Source organism: Coccinella septempunctata, chromosome 3 (genome assembly GCF_907165205.1).
Source record: "Coccinella septempunctata chromosome 3, icCocSept1.1, whole genome shotgun sequence".
NCBI lineage: Eukaryota > Metazoa > Arthropoda > Insecta > Coleoptera > Coccinellidae > Coccinella > Coccinella septempunctata.
The window spans coordinates 23,710,274-23,730,043 of NC_058191.1; the positions used below are offsets into that span (position 1 = coordinate 23,710,274).

The 19,770-nt window shown below is 33.8% G+C and overlaps 2 protein-coding genes and 2 long non-coding RNA genes across 4 annotated transcripts; 1 reads left to right on the forward strand and 3 right to left on the reverse strand.

Annotated features, from left to right (window-relative positions):
* Positions 1-1,159: 1,159 nt before the first annotated feature.
* LOC123310470 lies at positions 1,160-1,520 on the reverse strand. The gene is made up of 2 exons (XR_006537360.1): positions 1,471-1,520; positions 1,160-1,407 (listed from the first exon to the last, which is right to left on the reverse strand). It is a non-coding gene; the product is annotated as an uncharacterized LOC123310470 (long non-coding RNA).
* Positions 1,521-15,126: 13,606 nt separating this feature from the next.
* LOC123309565 lies at positions 15,127-16,023 on the reverse strand. Its single transcript, XR_006537271.1, has 2 exons — positions 15,966-16,023; positions 15,127-15,846 (listed from the first exon to the last, which is right to left on the reverse strand). It is a non-coding gene; the product is annotated as an uncharacterized LOC123309565 (long non-coding RNA).
* Positions 16,024-17,795: 1,772 nt separating this feature from the next.
* On the reverse strand, positions 17,796-18,644 carry LOC123309442 (protein SREK1IP1-like). The gene has a single exon (XM_044892569.1). It carries the CDS (start codon positions 18,591-18,593, stop codon positions 18,147-18,149), a length of 447 nt encoding a protein of 148 aa, XP_044748504.1. The 5' UTR covers positions 18,594-18,644; the 3' UTR covers positions 17,796-18,146.
* A 242-nt stretch (positions 18,645-18,886) lies between these two features.
* LOC123309443 (UPF0587 protein CG4646) lies at positions 18,887-19,696 on the forward strand. The gene is made up of 2 exons (XM_044892570.1): positions 18,887-19,259; positions 19,351-19,696. The coding sequence occupies exons 1-2, from the start codon at positions 19,010-19,012 to the stop codon at positions 19,584-19,586; spliced, it is 486 nt and encodes a 161-aa protein (XP_044748505.1). The 5' UTR covers positions 18,887-19,009; the 3' UTR covers positions 19,587-19,696.
* Positions 19,697-19,770: the final 74 nt, after the last annotated feature.

The window sequence follows — 19,770 nt, forward strand, 5'->3', positions numbered from 1 at the left end:
GCTTACATCCTTTGTAGATTTCAAAAATATTAACCCGAAGATGAAATGCATATGATGCAGTGGTTGGGAATGGGTATCTACCGAAGGAATTAACAGATAATTACAAGAATGTTAAATTCTTCAACAAAAATCATCTTGCATCAATATAAGTAAAAGGAGTTGAAGGAAGTTTCAAGTTAAGATGCAACTTCACCGTTGAACAAAAATTTCACATGAAAAAACAAGTAACAGGGCAACTTGCGCGTATTTGTGGCTATTCATTTTAATACATTGATGTAATTATAATAATTAGGTATTTATTATTACCTTAATACATTTACATTGTATAGGACAAGTCAAATGAAAAATAGAAAAATCCATTTTAGGGAACTTATTCTTCGATGACATTTATCGAAAATCCTGTAGTAAACTTCTCGCATTAATTCACTCAAACATAAAATTCCCAAATGCCACCACTTTTTTGGGTCTCCCAATAGAAGGAAATTCTTTGTCATACTCATTCACAATCTTTCTGATTGTGGAAATATTCAGCTGAAATATAAGTCTTTTAGATTCAGATGAAACATTATATAAATTCTCTTACATTGAATATGTTCGCTATCGTCTGACGTATTGTGGATTTTAGAATATCAGGGTATAACTATTTGAATGAGCGGACCTGAATTCTAAATAGCACTTCCTGAAACCCTGTCTCTTTTTTCAATCACTTTCGGCATGTTCGTAATAAAAATTGATATTAGTTGTGGCAACGGCGTTATGACATTAACGACATTTCATGAGTGCCAACCTTACTCCGTTCTAGTTACAAAAACTATTTCATGGCCAACCGACTGCTAAAATAAATTTGAATGAAGTATAGATAAGTCTGTTATTGTCTTGAAATTCAGTTGGGAGTTGAGGTAATAATTCTAGTTCAATTTATGATTGTTTTTTTCGGCACTGAAATAGTGAAACATCTAAATCGACATCTATATCTCTAAAGCTCAACTGTAGTTACTAATATCTACCAGTTTCTCATCTTCTAAATATTCTTATTGCCAAATTGATTATTGTATGGGTTCTATTGAAGCATGGCTCTTTCAATGAGCACTATGTACTTTTATATATAATATAACTACATATTACATTAAATGTTGACCCGAAAATATTTTTTATTGAGTATTGAGTAGATTTACAAGAGGGGAAATTCAGGAGGTGAGATAAGTATGATGTTTACACGTACACGTAATAATTGATACTGGTATGAAACAGTAATATAAAACGCACTTGTTATTATGTCATTCTTGAGTTTACTGAGTATGGACAATATTATTCCTTTTCGGCACTTAATTATTATTTCAATCATAATAATATTGGTTGAATAGTTTTTATGCACTTATTTGGTTTGATCTCTTTTCGTTGATTCATCTGAAAGTTGAAAAAAACGGATATATACTCGATGAATTTAATATTCATTAACTTTCGCCTCACATAAAATTCTTCTCAAAATTTGTACAACAATTTGAAATAAATCATCATTCGAATTCATTCAATCATTCAACGTCAAATATGAAAACAACCTAACCAATATTTTGATTGTCATTTTCGAACTTCTAATTCGCGCATGCGTACAAGTGGATTCCTCCCAACGATTTGGCGTCATTTTTTGTCGTAGTCTAGAACGCGTGTTACCAATATTGGTATAATAGATATATGGGTATTACCAAATTGAATTCGATTTTCCATAGCAACCCGAGATGTCAATCATTCTTGAATGGACTATTCACTCCTACATAACACTGGATTATGTATTGTGTTCTACCTAAAAACAGAAAGTGGAAGTGGATATCTTCGAAAACTGATTCAAATTCATTTCATAATAAAGTTCAGTACACACCAAATTCTTGGCAGAATCTTGACAAAGAAGTTAGATCAAAAAAGGATATGAAATATTCCAAATGGAAAGATTCATGAGAAGAAAAGATGTATTCCAGAATGTGCTCATGTTTTTAAATAATGTGAAGATTGAAAGATGAGAATAAAACAAAGTGGTATATTTTTTCTTGAATTGACGTTCTTATAGAGTTGAGCAGCTAAGAGAACCTAAAATTTTTTATTATATATGTATTTAGATTAATATGCGCATGATCGAATAAAATATTGTTTAACACTGTCGGACTTGGAACTTGGACCTGGCAGAATTTGCAGAAATGCTAAAAATTAAGAAGAAAAGTAGAGAATTTGATTGATTGCAAATAAAAAGTTAACGAAACGTCGCACGGCGCACTCCTATGAAAAACTACTTCGGCGATTCTGCGCCCTTGCTTCACCCAAATGAACCCCTCTTTCATACAATGCATAGTCGAGATATACTCACTGCGCACACTTACCCTCTGCGCTCAGTTACCCCGAATGACTGTTCCAAACTTTAACTCCAATTGCTAATTTTATACAATGTGTAGGAATATAGGATGTTTTGAGTGACAAACAGGTATAACTCAATAAGGTAAACGTAAATCCGACTAACAAATATTGGTTAAGTAGTCATTACAGTTATACACAGTGATTTATGTTTCTTCAGAGAAATGTCGTAGCTTCGATGATTTTTCATGGTCTTGGATTATATAAAAAATATGTCTGTTCTACTTTCCTATGAAACTACACTAGTAACAAAAAATATTTTTCACCTCCTGATTACGTGAGGATTGTTCTGCCTCCATCGGAATAAAGCAGATGAAGCATCGCACTTGAAGATGATATGGGAGGTGGTCATTTCCTCCTTATTATTTTTATTTACACATTCTCTGCATGATGGTTTCAGTCTGAAAAACTCCTATCGTTTGAATGTGTTTCCTAAGATTACAGAGGTTGATATTTGCTATCTGAGAAGATATTCAGCTACATAGTAGAGGGTCTAGAGTTTGAATTATTGCTCCAGTAGAACCTTACTGTTATTAAAACCTGAGGTTTGATTGCGACAATCTGATCTCTACTCCTACTCAGTAGGGAAAAATTCTTTCGACTTTTTACTGAGATACAAGATGTCAAAATTACAAAAGAAAAAATTGTTTTGGTCCAAATTTCGCTCGTAGTTTTTCAATGAAAAAAGTGAGGTATATCTCTAAGGCAAAAGCATGAAAACTTTTTTGTCATGAATGTTCCATCAGAAAAATACAGGTGCTAAGATGAACCAGATGCATCGTAAATAAATGATATACGAGTATATATTGAAAAATTCTCAGCCTACTATAGAACCAAAGAAAATTTCAATGTCAAAATATTTTATTATTCAACATATTCTCCTCTAAATTGTATACATTTATTATAGCGAACCTGCAACGTCTCTAGACCTTTCAAAAAAATGTTTCTTCTTGCTCTGCAAACCAGACCCTCCACAGCCTTATTACCTCCTCGTTGGAAGAAAATTTACGACCTTTTAAACTTTTTTCAGTTGAGGAAAGAGATTATAGTCGGATGCAGCCAAATCTGGTGAATAAGGGGGGTGTTCTAGTAATTTAAACCGTAAATCACCGTAAATCCAAATCGAGCACAGATCGAACGCGATGCTTCTACCTTTGCACGCTTTTGGTCAACATTCAAACATTTGGGGATCCATTTTGCAGCAATTTTATCATGTCCAAATTGACTTGAACAGTTCAAGTTGAACTATATGATGAACGCGTTCGTATAAAATATTCAGTGCTTCAGATATCCGTCTCAGCCCAATTCGACGGTCTGATAAAATCATATCATGAACTTCATCGATATTTTCGGGGACTGACACAGAAACTGGCCTTCCCGATCGGTCATCATCTTCAATGGAAAATTCACCTCTTTCAAAGAACATAATAATAGCACAAAATAGAGAATATCTTCGTCGGTGTATAGACCTATGTTAATTAGGTCTATAGGTCAGTGTTATTCCCAGCACCAACATGAATTACGCAAATCGAATACCTACCTGAATGAGATATTAACAACATAATTTCGATTTCCTACAGCCAACGGAGATGACAATAATTTCTGGAACTAGAATTTTAGGAGTAACATCTCGAAATACTTCGAGAGGCGCTCATCTGAACGAGCATTTTTTTATATTTTACATTTGTAAGTATTATCAGAGACTTCGAATTACCAAGGAGACTAGAATAATATATGTCGTTTACGAATGTTGATTGTTGGAAAGAGGACTCACCAAGGAAGTCTTTAGGTTACACATGCATTGTAACCTGAAGTAACTTTGCACTTTACTTTTCAACTCCCCACCATTACGTAACCATCTTGTAGAAAGTAAGTAAATTAAAGAAAATAAGTCTTGCAAATCGAGCAAGTTAGTTAATAAAGAAATAAAGGTGTGCGGAGAATAGAGAATATTGAAATTGAGAAACTTTGATACTATTTTTTTATTTCTATATAACAAGGCTTTATAGCCGATTTAAGAATCTCATTTCTTCGACGAGTAATATTCCTGTAGACGAAAAACAGTACTGCTTTATATTTTGAATAGATTTTTATACTTTTAAACTTGATAATACTGGTCGCTATGAACGCTATAGAACGGAGTGAATCAAGAAAATTTGCTACTTCGGCGATAAACTCTTCTAAATTAAATATCATTTCAGGTTTCTTGTGGTTATGAGCGTCGACTTCAAGCTGCTCAAATCATAAAGTATTGGAATTATCACTGAAGAAGATTCTGCAATTCCGTCAGTACCGGACCAAGCAATGGCTTGGTCATAAGATCTGCGAGCTGATTCTCAGTTGATATTCGCTCGATGAGCCAGACCGAAATTAGCCATTTTATCCAGTAAAATTGAGTGAGATGAATTGATTTTTTTATTCCATATTCATTTTTGTATATCAAGGTAAAGTGTTGAAGTTGATATGTAAAAATGAATTTGATATTTCAAATAGTATTATAGTATCAAGTTGTAGAATTAGATATATGTCAAGTTTGATATATATTTTTAGTGTTGTCAATTAATAATAATAATAAAAATATAAAACCGTGAATATCAAATACTGTTATTCTTTCATAATAATAACAACCTACAGCAGGGAGGCGAGGAGCGAGCCGGACCCGACCACCACCACGAGCCTGAAAACCTGGAAAGGGCTCCGACAGAGCTTAATCCTTTTGATATCTGAGATATCTGGGATAAGTGAATTTTCCTCTGGAGAGGAGTGTGAAAGCTGGTTCCACTCTTAGAGAAGCTTTTACCTGAATCCCAGTGCGGCTTTCGACCAAATCGAGGTACGGTGGACCTAATTTTTACACTGCGACAGCTACAAGAAAAGGCCCGTGAATAACAATCAAGGAAGCTGAAGGACAGAGTGTTTCAAAATCACGACCTCAATCTGAAGACCAAGACAGCTGTTTACAGAGCAGTGGTCCTCCCAACGCTTCTTTACGGAAGCAAAAGCTGGACGCCCTACAGGCGACATATTAAACAGCTTGAACAAACGCAACAACATCATCTAAAACAGATAATGCACATCAGATGGTTCCACAAAGTTTCGAATGCAGAAGTCTTGCAACGCGCGAGTTGTACAACAATTGAGACTCAAGTAACGAGGGCCCGACTCAGATGGAGCGGCCACATTCTGAGGATGCAAGACACAAGACTCCCCAAAATGGCTCTATATGGCGAATTCACTGAGGGAGCCCGGAAACCAGGAGGCCAGTATAAGCGGTTTAAGGACACACTACATCAATCCCTGAAATCAGTTAATGCCAATCATAACTGGGAACAACTAGCGTTAGACAGGTCACAGTGGAGGTCTTTGGTACACAGTTATAATGGAGAATCGAGAAGGATACAGCGGCGGCCAGATCTGGTTGGAGACTATCCATGCCCTGAGTGTGGAAGGATCTGCAGGTCACGGTTGGGTCTCTTTAGTCACAGGAGGGCACACAGTCGCAACTAGCACTAAGAAGTTGCAAGTCTGTTCGATTTTATTTTTTTTTTTTTTTGTAGATTTATTCCCGGTAACGGGATACAGCAATGAATGAATGAAAGTCGCAAAGCTAAAGTCATAATAATAATTGTATTGATCCTTTTGGAGATGTGTATACATGCATAGGACAAGTCAAAAATAACAAAAGAACTAGGTTCTAATATAAGCATGGGCAAAGTACGGCCCGCGGGCCAGGTCCGGCTCACGTGAAAGTCTAATCTGGCCCGCGTCAAGATCTTGAAATAATCACCAGTATTTTTGTTTTCTAAGTTTGACTGCCTGAGATAAGGGAAACCAATGTCACCTAATACATTGTCTCAAAGCGTAAGTTGCGTCCTGTTTATTACCGTCTTAAAATGTTGATGATTATACATCGAAGACGACCACCAATTTGTTATTCAAATTGCATAGAGTTGTGCTCGAGGTTCAGCCTTAGTACTGCGTGTGCATCTGGCGGCGGCTGGTATTATTTCTTGTAACTGTGCAGATAATCGACTTCGATAGTATCCACAGAAAAAGCAAAAGTCGCCAAATCTCCTTCGATGTTCCAACGACTGCATCACAGAACACAAGTAATGATGCATGGAATCCAAAAGTTGCAACGAACGGCTTGTTGCTGAGCTCCAAACATAAAGGCAGTATTCAAGTGTGATTAATACACGAAAATTTATTCAATTATTCGATTCTGCGTAGTTTGAATCGATTAAGTAAAGGTTTCCTTTTGAATGAAAATGTTTGCAACCTAGCATAGGTGTAGTGTTCTAGTTCTCTCAATTCTAAACTAAATTATTTTGGATTTGCTTGGGAGTCTTGGGACCTCGAGTTATATCAGTCAACAGCACGGGATGATGATATTATGCTCACGGTGGTTAGTAACGAATCAAGCATTTAAATATTCGTTTGGTTCGTTGTCAACGTCTGTGTAATTCGAAGAATTTTTGACCTTTCGATTTTCATTGATGAGAGCAATAAAATATCACACATTTTTTAAAAATTTCAAGAAACAAACAATCACTTCCTTGAAAGTACCTTTGACCAATATTTACAACATTACTACTGGAGGGAGGAGCACCAAATATGACGGGGTATCGTAGGCATATTCATGAATAATCATAATATCTCGGGAACAACTGCATATTGTTATGTGAACAGGTGTTTCCCACTATGAAACTATGAATAGCAGCGTGAGCAACCGACTATAAGGTGCCAACAGATTACTCTGACGTGACGTGGGCCCAAGTCATAATGCGCATGATTCAGAAATCTAACATAGGATTTTGCGCGGAAGCGTTCAATGTGGGAATATGGAAATACACGTGTCAACGTCACGTCTGACTAATTTAACGCTTCCGGCCAAAATCCTATGTTAGATTTTTGAATCATGCGCATTATGACTTGGGCCCACGTCACGTCAGAGTAATCTGTTGGCACCTTTAGTGACCAGCTTTTAGCATCATCACTGCCAATTTCTACCAGAATTCTTAGAAGTTCGATCACAGTTTCATTTTTCACATACTCCTTCGTATCCTACCGAACAATAATAAATTTTTGTAATTTTTCTTTACTTTTCTAGGATGTAAGTCATGTTTGATGTAAAAATCGAAATAAAGTTAATCACTTGTAAAAATGTGTATTTTTCATTTTTTTTTCGGCCCGCCGAGGTATTTTTTCATTTTATCTGGCCCTCCTCTCAAGAAGTTTGCCCATGCCATCTAATACAATCATTCAGGTATTCATTTACAGTATAATAGCTTTTTTTCAGCAATAAGCTTTTAACATTTCTTTTAAACTCATTATAATTAAGATTTGTAATGCTATTTGTTTTAATGAATAAAGAGTTGTTGAATTTCAAGGTTGAAGAGAATCTGAATCCATAAATTTAATAAGATTCAAAGATTAGGTACATAGTAGGAAACGCCCTCATATCTCTAATACTAAAAACCGACTACATTTTGGCCTGGGTTTGCTACATTTGACAATGAGAGGGCGCCACACAAAAGTTTATAGTGATCTGTTATAGGTCTAAGTTCAAAGGTGTTATTTTCTGTGCAATGCATGGTATTGAATTGATACACCTAGTTGAATTTGTACAATTCATATCAGAAATTAATATGAACTAATATTCAATATGCCATCATAGCATCATCATAGCCTACACATTTGAGTTCTTTACATATTAGTTACAGAATTTTCAGAACTACAATTGAAAAATACCTTAGAGAGTTATACAAGACCTGTATATGTTAGCCCGTCAGTATCTATAGTTTCCTTATTCTTTTTTATGATTCCTACACGATATGGTCTCTTTATGACACAATATACAAATTGATTAATGAATGAACAAAACCTTCATGCAAGGGATTCTTCCTTTTCTTTAGTGAAAACCAAAATCGTCAAATTTCCCACTAGATTTCTTGTGATTTCAATTTTTTTCCGAAAATAACACAACCGAGTTTTTTTCTTTACATTTGTTTATCATAACTATAAAACTCCCTCATAATGTGGCAAACGAAGAATTTCTTCAATTGAAGTTGGACCGCTCAACAAAAACCCTTTTCAGTGCACAGGTACTGACATTAAAAAAAATTGGGTGGTAATCTAAACAGGGAAAAATTTTTGCTTTTTCTATTTAAATAAAATCGAATCAGCGCTAGTTGTTCTGAAATTTATTTCTTCTGAAATAATTGTCAACAAAAGCGTTTACTGGCTCTTTTCCGAAATGTCAGAATATATATCATTGAAATCCTCATATCTCTAATTAATAATATAGGTATGTATCGTGAAATACTTTTTTTTTATTTCAACATATTGTATTTTGTCTGTATTCATACGAAAATCTGATTGCAGTTCATTGAGTCAACAACTGTCATCAAAGTTACTGCGATCGCTTAATACTTAATAATTATTGAGTGTGGTGAACATATTTGACCAAGAAAAACAAACAATGGCATAAAACCTAATCGGTTTCAAGAATATGTAAAGTCCTGTATATACCTTTTCAATCCAATTGACAACATCAATTTCACTCTGGCATTAATCAGAGCAAATGAGCAATAACCAATTTCAACTTGGCATTAGTCAATTGCAAATTGACAATAAACCAAATCCATTTGGCAATTCTGAATTTGAATTCTTCATCGGAATAAAATTTATTTAATAAAAAAATTCATTGACTGAAATAAACAGTGAATAACGTAATTAATTAAAACCATTCGAGAATAACGAATTTTATCAAAACACTGTAGGTCCTTTCGTTTGCATAAAAAGTGTAGCATTTCTCTACACTCGATTTTAGTATTCGTTTGCTGATTGAATTTACACCAGTCTAGAGGAGGTGTAGTTTATCTACATCTCCTTTTGACTATGTGTAGATATACTACACTTCCTCTACATTGGTCTAAATCAAATCGAGTGTAGAAAAGTACTGCACTTTTTATGCATATCTTGCATATCCAATGCAGAAGGAATGAATCCTTCGAGATGAGCGGTTAATTTTGCACAATTAACAAATTTTACCTTGCCTATATTTTTATGAACGATATTATAATAATATGATCTCTGCAAATTCTGGATTCTACCATTTCGTTTTATTTACAAAACAGAAACGGAAGATAACCACAATCGTGAGTTTTCTCAATGAGTTATCATAAAAAGAGATGATTTCAGACCCTCATTGTGTTTCAGACAGAATATTCAGAATCGACGTTTATTACAATTGATATCCATATCCATTTGGGGCATTTGGATATTATTTATTTCATTTTAGCAAACTATGCATTTGAGAGACTCCGAATATCTACACTAACTAATACTTTCGTGTGTTGTGTGTTGCAACCAGCAAAACTCATAAGTTTTGATCGAAAAAGGAAAAAGACAAAGAAAAAGAGCTGGAAAGCTGTGTTGATCTGTGTGATCAACTGATTCAGTTCAATTCGAACTTTGATTTTTACTGTTGTAATTTTATTTTGTTTTCAATTTGAAATTGATAAATGCCAGTTTGAACTTGATTAATGCCAATGTTCTTCTGATTATTGCCAGTTTGAAAATGATGTTGTCAATTTGATTTTGACTATTGTCATTTTGATTAGCGCCAATTTGAACTTGAAAATGTATAGATCGGTTCCACTGTTATCGAATCCACAAAAATTAGATACTAGAATCCAGTAAAATCATTTTTCGTCACAAATTTTACATGTTTGAATGTTTAACTACTAAGTTTCAAACGATCTATTTTTTTCTAACTGAATTTCGAGTCTAATCTTTCACGTGGCGGATAACCTATATCTAGAATGGAAATTGGTTTCCATAAATAATTTTCGATTCAATTTTAAAGTTTAAGGAAAACTGCCGATTGGTTCCGAATAAAAAGTGTGTTATTGAAAACTAGATTAAATGGAACGGTTGATATATTGATACCAGGAATGAATGAAATTTCTTGGAACCCATGGCGGTAATTCAAATTTAGGCAACCGTTGATCATGATCGGTGTGTAGATTATCGTAGTTAGTCATCAACCTCTGTATATCCAAACTTCCTGGGGGCATTCGAACTCTGGGAACATTCTTGGGTAGCTTATTCATCTCATTATACCATTCACTCTGCTTCGCATTCCTTCAGATGAAGTTTCATAAGTTTGGATTGTTCCACTTTCAATTCGTTGTCGTATATCTATCAGAATTCGATCAAAGATTTTTGACGAAGGGGGTGAATTTTAACTATTAAGAGGAGGATTTACAGCAGCCATTAGTTATTGCTATAACTCCTGTGGACAACACAAATTGCACTTGATAATATAAGTACAAACAGGGCAAAGATTATAGAGAAGATAGAGATAGAGAGAGATAGAGAATACTCTATAATCTTTGCAAACAGGGTAGATAGAGGACACCGACGTGCTTCTAAATAACCCATATTTTATAGATCTTTCGATCTATTTTCAACAAAATACGGGGTTTTTTATTGCTTTTACTCAATTATTTAATTAATCATAACATATAAACTGGTACCCCACCCAGTTGGGTCCGTAATCCGTAAATTCTTTGTCCATAGTAGAGTATGCAAAATAATAACATAAGTCTTATTCCAGCATTAAAAAAATTAATGAGTAAGGTTTCAAGGCGAAACAACAGCCTGTATATTAATATTTTAAAATTTTATTCAGAAATTAGGAACGACCAGAAAAAAATTAGTAGGATTCAATGTTGTATTTCGTTGTGCAGTTCCACATAAATTTTTTCACTCTCAAACTTGAGTCAAATCTAGATGTTTCGTTAATCAGGTGACAGAAAATTCGTCCTTTTTTATTCTCCTAATTACTGGATCCCAATCTTATTGAAAAATTAGAGAGCATGTCCGTTATAGGGTAAATAAATTATTATTATCAATTCCAAACACAAATCCGTAAAAAAATTATCCTAACAATTTGTCATAGCACTACATCAAATAAAAAATGGAAAATAAGAATAATGTTAATTTCGTATACAGAAAGTACAACAAAACAGAAAAACTAAAATCTATAATTTTTCTTATCCAATTATTTTTTTAGCTTGAGTTAAAGTATCATTTCATTACCTGATTCTTCTCATGTATTCTCGCTAAAAATAATTATACAGGGTGAATCTTTAACTTGTACAAATATTTCAGTATATTCTTGAGGTCAAAATAAACATTGTTTTCCGTTGCCATTTTTGTCGAATCGGCTCGGTTTGAAAAAACCATAAAAAAAATTATTTTTAGTTTCATCCTAAAAATGGTTTTATCGAATGAAATTAATTTCATAATATATAATAGTTTTTGTTTTTCATTTATTTGATGGATCTTTTTCGAACACAAGATATCACCCACGTCTTCAAGTTTTCTCATTATGACCATTACGTACCATGTAAATACCAAAAATTCAAAGAACCCTACTCTTGAAATTAAGTTGGACGCTATCTAATGAAAATTTGAACGTTTTGTGGAATAAAAGTATTCTTTATATTTTCTTGTATGTATAATGCGCCGTTTTCAAGTAAGTTGAGGCGCAAAATCTGATGTGAACTCATCAAAATAAGTTGTTTAACCAAAAATTGTCTACATAAATTACCAAGATGGCTGAGCTGAGATACAACCCCTAGAAGTTCGACAAAAATTTCATTGAATTTCAAGTACGGGAGTGTGGAAGGTGACTCCGGCATCGCAAAAACGAAAAGAAAACACAAACTATGGCTGGACGATGAATGGTTCAGTACCAAGTTCATCGGATTAGATGCATCAGGTCACTTTCGAGAGAATCATAATTGATGTATCGTGCAATTAAGGGTAAAAAAAGGGTAGAAAATCGAGACAGTTTCTTGTAAGTGGATATGTTAGTTATGTTGAAAAAGTGCTATGATGTTTCCCCATTTCATCCCATTTTTACGACGATTGTTGGAATGTTCGAACAAGAAGATTATGATGCCCATTGTGAAAATATTCGTGAATAATTTAGATGAATTTTATTGGTGAGATTTTGAAGTATTATTCTATTTTTTACACTTGTATCTCAAAGTCTCTTCTGTCAGTTGCTATCGAAATGAGCCATTTCATTTAATTAATAAACGGTCTAGGGTCGTATAATAATCTATTTCAGTAATCATTTTCAATTTTTTTTTTCAACTTTGTCATTTTGAAAGTTTTTTATAGGTGATTTTTGGTGAAACGCTTCATTTTGACCAGTTCTACCTTATGTTGTGAAAAAAAGCCTCACCTTCAAATACACCCTGTATAGGTATTTACTTCGTTCCATACTTCATCCAAACCCTGTATGTAGGTATAATGCATTATGTCATTGAATCTTAAAGCAGTGTTAGTGTTAGTAGTCATTAGTCAAATGGTAGGTTTGGGGAGTTTCCTAAAACCAAAGACCTAATAATAACGGAACTATTTTGTTGGAAGTGGCGTAAAAGTGATAAGTATTTGCCAATTTTATTGGTTAGGACTAGGAGTTAGTTCTAACTATGGAGGGTAGACTCTACGTAGTTCTAAAGTCTGCGTAAACTCACCATTACTGTTCACGAAGTGTCATATTATACTCATATTCCTAGCAATTCCCTACGTTCTACGCTTGGTTCGTTGGTTTGATTTACGCTTGATAGCTACTTTTGCTTGCTATTTACCTTCTGATTCTGATTTTTTTTCGGCCGTTATAAAAATGACTTTCAAATCTAAATACCACCCAGAGATGCAAACCGCTGAATGATGATTCACCAACGTTCAATTTATTTCAGGGTTTCTAAGAATTCATTCAAGTTGGGAACAGGCTTGTAATGGTAAATTGTCAGATAAATACATATTAAGGATATCTATACATTCTCTACCAGCTTTGAGTATTCAGCTCAATGCTACAAGCCAACAGTGTTGGAAGAAAGCGGAATAGCGGAATCCACCCATTATACAGTATTTCCATGGTTAAATTCATCAGTTTTAGAGCAGATTCTAAGAGTGAATGAATATACAAGTGTCTTAACGTGTGTGCCTATCTATATTAGATGTGTTCAGAGAAATATATGTATGTAGAATGTAGGATCTGTTTGATTTAGAAGTTTTTCACAAAAACATTTGGCAAATGAATTTTTCTTCAGATATTTTCAGTGATTTATGACTTATTTATGGATATCAATTTTAACTTGCCTATAACTCAAATAGAACACCCCGTAATATTGCATTTTCAGATATTTCGTTTATTTTGTGCAGCATTCCCTAGGGAATGTTCAAAAACTGTACAGCAAGCTGCATCATATAATCTAATCAGATTATGATCTGATTTACTTAGGTACAGGAGGTTCAACGCGAACTGTCAAAGTTAGATTTCAGAAAGAGGCAATAAATCAATTTTTCAAGTATGAACACTTTGTTCTTACCTTCTATACCAATTTCATGAAACATATCTGAAGTTGTGCTACGCTCCAAGTAATAAACAGTTTCTTACAAATACTTGATGGGTCTAAGATTTTCAAAAAACAGGGAATAACTCGAAAACTCACGAGATTGCTATATATAGGTACAAATACTTCATGGATTAAAGATTGCTATCTCGCAATCTCGTGAGTTTTCGAGTTATTCCCTGTTTTTTGAAAATCTTCAAGAGTGATTGCAATATCATCGCTGTATTTGAAGTGCAGCTACGCAGTACTGTACTGTGACTGTAAGTCGAATGCAGTAGCTGTACAGGGTGGGCAAAATTCGTTGTCTACTGAGGGGATCTCGAGAACTATAGCAGCTAGAAGAAAACGGACGGCACATTCTCGAGCTCTTTTTCCTTGACTAATCCAAAACTGAAAACAGATCCAGCCTAACGTTAATGGATTTTGAGTTATGAACGAAAATTGAGAAATTGTCATTTTTAATGAAGCTGAATAACTCGCTTATTTGAAGTCGCATTCGAAATCTGTTGTTACATTCTACAGGCACTTTTTTATGAGGAATTCGAATATGATATCAATAAATTTTTTGATTTTTTGATCCAGTAATTTTCGAGATACGACAAGGATTTCTGATTTTTCAAATGTAAACTATAGTTGAAAGTTCCTTCATCTTGCTGCAATTTTTTTGCTGATTTCAAAAATGTATCATATGTCGCTATTCACATGAATTTAACGTAAAAAAAAAATCAATACTTTTTCCTACTTTTCGATCCACTGTTGAATTTTCAGTAGGCTGGCGTAACCATAGCGACCGTTGAAAATGCATTATGGTTCGGAACTCCTACTCCACATAATCCTAGGTGAACTCAACCTTCTGCGATTGGAATCACCGACTGACAAATAATTATTTCTTTTATAGTTCATTCAAGAATGATTGACATCCCAGTAGGACTTGAAAGTCTAGACGCAGCTTAAATGTGGTCCATAGAGAAAGGGAAAGAGGAGAGTAGTCAATTCAGTGTTATTCATGGGCGACACGTTTAGTGGCGCCCCCCTTGGCTACTGGAGAAACTAATCCGAAAAAATTTGCGCGGGAAATTCAAATAACGGCCTCGTTTTTGAAATAATATTTACCAAGTTCGAAAAATACACTCCGTCGCCTCTCTCTACTCCTACTGTTCTTTCTGTTTAGTGGGAAAGATTCGATTAAAAGAACGATAGGAGTAGAGAGAGTCGATGGAGTGTATTTTTCGAACTTGGTAATTATAGATTATAGAATCATGAAATAGTGTAATAAAATAGAAAATCAACTGAAATAAATATATATTCATGAAAATATTAGAAAATTACATTTGTATAGAAAAAATATACAGAAAATTAACCGAAATGAATATATAATAGAAATATTTGACAATAACAACTATAATTACAATATTGTACAGGATACATTATATAAAGGAACTGATCTTGTAAAGGGTTGAATGGATAAATAATATGGGCCAAACTAAACACAAAAACTGAACTTTGATATACATGAATAACTGAATTTGATGGATTCAGGCTTTATTTCTATGTGGTCATATCATATTGTATATTATCGTAATACTTTCTTACAATTATTAGAGAAATACATACCATACTCCAATTAATCATGAACAACCAAGTCCACATGTTCTTCACATGTAAACCAGAAAAATGTTACATGCGACTTTAAAAATAATTTCAACTTAGGGGTTATCGATGCAATATGTCCAAATGGCGGTACAATATGCCATTCTCATCATTTTCATAACTCTTGTTAGATTTAGAAATGGTCAAATATCAAATTATTGCAGTTTTATATGATGTAATAATAACAGTTCGAAAAGCAGCAAACATATTTCCCGGAGGATCCCCTAGATTGAGACTTCTAGTTCTCAAAAACTTGAATCCCTGGTCCCTACAACTTTTGTGTGGCATTTATTGTTTGAAGCCATCCAGACTTGAAAGCCATTTGAGTCTTTCTTGTTTCTTCTGGGCATAGGATCTGAAAAAATATTCTATATTTTGGTATCCAAAAAATGAATGACATTTCGCAATTTTGTAAAATCAAGCAATACATAATTTTAATTGATTATAGAAATAGAAATATATACAAAAACTCACCATGTGTTCAAAAGCAAACAATTTCTTCTTCGAGGAATAAACAAAAATCTCGAAATACCTACTCTAACTTTCAGACTCAGACGGATTGACGGAAATCAGCTGACTTGAGTTCTGTCATAGATTACAGATTTCTTTCATCCATATCCACTAGTTCTTGAACTGGTCACCAAACACTAGCGCCATTTCCGACGGGATTCCAAAAATTCTTAACCTAATTCTAAAAACGTGTCCCCCGTGCAGTGTTGCCAATCGGCGGATTTTTATCCGAATTGCGGATTTTTTTAGCTCTCGCGGATTTTTTTCGGATTTAAAAATATTTCGGATTTTTTCGGATTTTTTTTATGTTATACAGTTTCAAAGAATTTCTGAAGGAATTGAATTATTCAAATCAATTATTGAGGCTCTTGCCACTAGATGATTGAATAAGTCAAATCAATAGTAGAGGCTTCGTGGAATATTCCTATTGGGAACTGGAGAAACCACGTTAAAAAAAACGCCAAGAACACTACTTAAGGAGTGGAGCGAAAATGTGTGCATGTAATTTGAAATACGACTTTCTCACGAATACAATGTTTTTTTGTAAAAAATTGTACGATCTGCAAAGTTTCTTGAGGTTTACGAAAATGTGCGAGCTTTGACCTCAAATGAAAAACTGTACAAGCGGGATCGATGGGGATTTTTGAAAAAGTATTTGTTTATGTTTAGGTAACGAAATAAATAACGTATTCCGTATTTTAGACCTGGTACAAAATTCAGCTACCACTAGGGGGCATCATATTCGCAGCTCAAAAGGGTAGTGGAGATTTTTCACATTGAAAAAATAATTGGAATATTGAGAATAGAAAATTGTTTTATCTTTTTTTTTAATTATTTAATTGTTGGATGAACGAGCGGATTTTTTTCGGATTAAGTTACGGAAGCATCGGATTTTTTCGGATTTTTCGTCAGATATTTCGGATTATTCCGTAAATTACCATTGGCAACACTGGTCACTGTACGGCCATCTCACAGATTACAGAGCCATCTTCACTAGACAGTTAGAAAAGAGTACAGTGACTTTATCGATAGTCACTGTAGGAAATAGTGGCCTTTGTTTCCTTTCAGATGTCGCTAGATACCATTATACCAGCAGATTGCAGGAATCGTATTTTCCCCATAATCCAGCCAGTCGAGAATTCGAACTTTTCTAATACCCTCTCTCTCTGCTGGGTTACGTGAAAGTATGATTCCTGCAATCTGAGAGTTTGGGCAAATTACAGTGACTTTATATACCAGGTATAATAAGGTGACTCTAACTTGTTAGAGCCACTGTAGGGCAAATGGATTTATGTACAGTGACTTTATTGAACATGTTTGATAAAGTCACTGAAGATTTATGCTGTCATCAGTGTCATCTCCATTGAGAGTGAGAAAGTGAACTGAGTTGATCTTCGATTCCCGTCAGATGTCGCTAGGGTGTATCGGTGTATTCCTGCAGCAGTGAACTCAAAAGACCTTTTTTAGAGTTCACTGTCCTGCATACAGTGACTTGTTAGTCAGAAAATTGTTTCTATATACCAAAGATTATAGAGTTCGGTTAGGTTAGGTCTCTATCTCTATAATTTTTGCTATATACTATATAACTATGCTGAACCCGGGAACTGTCTCAGACTTTCAATCCCTATGATCAATAGTCAAGTACTACTAACAACTCTGAATAGGCTAAATAACGCATTTCTAAAATCTTCAATGATTCTTCCCCAACTTTAAATTCAACCAGTTAATATACAATATAAATGTTTGTAACATCGTAGTGGGCGTCAATTATATAATAACATATGTACTATGACATTAAGTTCAAAACTCTTTATTGAGGAGCAGCTCCTAATTATTAGAAGACAACTGCAATTCGACAATCATTTATGACAATGATTTTACAATATAGAGCAAAAGCTGATGCTTACAAAATTCAAAAAGAGTATGTTATTGATATCACCATAATAATATTTTAATGATGAAGAATATTATTACATTATTCTTGAGAGAACCATACGATTATATAAAGTAAACCGTTTATTGAATAAATCTGTTGAAAAAGAAATCCATTGAAATAAAAGGTAAAATTTGAGATGGTCATTCAACAGGAAATTCTATACAATACAATACTTCTCAATTAAAAGTTGAAATTAATATTTCAATTGATTAACCTGACGATTTCTTTGATTTGACTTTTTTTTGGAAGTGATCTGAACTATCTTCTGAATCAGAGCTGGAAGACTTTCTTCGAGATTTTGTCTTTTTTTTGTGCTTCCTTTTTCTAGATAGTTTTTTATCTTCTTCACTCTCACTGCTTTCATCACTCGACCTACACCTTTTTTTACGTTTCTTCTTCGCCTTTTTCTTGTGCTTCTTCATTTCCTTCAATTTCTGAAGTAATTCTTCTTTACGTAATTCAGTTAGAGGGGTTGTATAATCTTCTTCTGATTCACTACTAGTACTACTAACATCTAGAACGATTTCCTTATTTGGATCTATCTTCAGAAAATTTCTACACTGATACGTTAAATGTCCAGCATATCCACATTTTTTACAAGCTGCCCTCACAGATTCTTTAGCTGAGGATACAAGTTTTGATGCATAGTTTTCCATTATTGAAAGTTGCTGCAGTTATTATTAAAGATTAAAACTGCATAATTACCATTAATTATAACTAATTATTCAATTATTGTCAAAGGTAAACAATATTCTTGTTTCTTGTTATTCACTTCAGTCAAATGTCAAATAATTAGTTTGGTTAACTACTGTTAACCATTGAACTTCTTTTTTTAGTTCAATGCTGTTAACTGTGTTCATAGAATTAAAATAACTTACTGTTCTGTTAGGTTAGTAAATATATGCCATAGACTTATTATTTATTATTAATATTATTTGTAAGTCTATACTTTTGGCAATAATAAATAATAATAATAATAGTTAATGAAAACAGTGGAATATTTTTAGGTTGTCGCTTGATAATAAAATCAACAATCTCAGATTGTTAGAGGTTAGACAAAACTGTATAAGAGATGGTAAAAATCAGTTTACAAATAAATGCCACTTTAGAGCAAGTAGAAGAATTGTACACTAACCATCCACATTATGCATTTCTACTGAAACTCAAATGTCTGAGCTGTGGAGAATGTCCTGATGTATGGCATGATGTTATTGAATCCAAGACGTACCCTTCTAAGACTGGTAAATCGGATACACATTATTCGGCAAAATGCAAACTGTGTGGAAGAGAAAATAGCCTTTCAATTATCGAAGGAACAAATGGTAAGTATTGCCTAGTAAAAAGTACAATTCAGATCATTCACTTGCAATAATTATGTATCATACTTAAAACTCGCTTCATCTTATGTTCAAGAAAAATACACTAACGATGACCAAGGACGGTTTAAGTCCATTGTAACTTTCGATTGTCGAGGAATTGAGCCAGTGGAGTTCACTCCTACAGATGGATGGATTGCTAAAATTGAAGAGAGCGGTAGACTTTTTGAGGACATAAATTTGGCAGAGAAAGAATGGGTTGAATATGACGAGAGGATTGGGCAGTCTGTCGGTATATATGATTTTCAATCACAATTCATCAAAATTAAGTGAAGATATAGATGCAAAACCCATAATGAGTCTAATACCATTCATGTTTACTTTTTCCAAGAAAACATTTGTTATTTTCCAAGATTTTTAATGCCATAAATAGTTGAAAATTATTTTATTTGTCTCTTTTTCTTGAAAAGTTCATTCAATATTAATGATAGTTAATTAAATAAGGAAAATGTGTAGG

What these genes read in the sequence shown, in the direction of transcription:
- LOC123309443 (XM_044892570.1), top strand. Translation starts at nt 19,010, where the DNA reads ATGGTAAAAATCAGTTTACAAATAAATGCCACTTTAGAGCAAGTAGAA. An exon ending in AATTATCGAAGGAACAAATG is followed by an intron (nt 19,260 to 19,350) that starts GTAAGTATTGCC and finishes CTTATGTTCAAG; the next exon opens with AAAAATACACTAACGATGAC.
- LOC123309442 (XM_044892569.1), bottom strand. Translation starts at nt 18,593, where the DNA reads ATGGAAAACTATGCATCAAAACTTGTATCCTCAGCTAAAGAATCTGTG.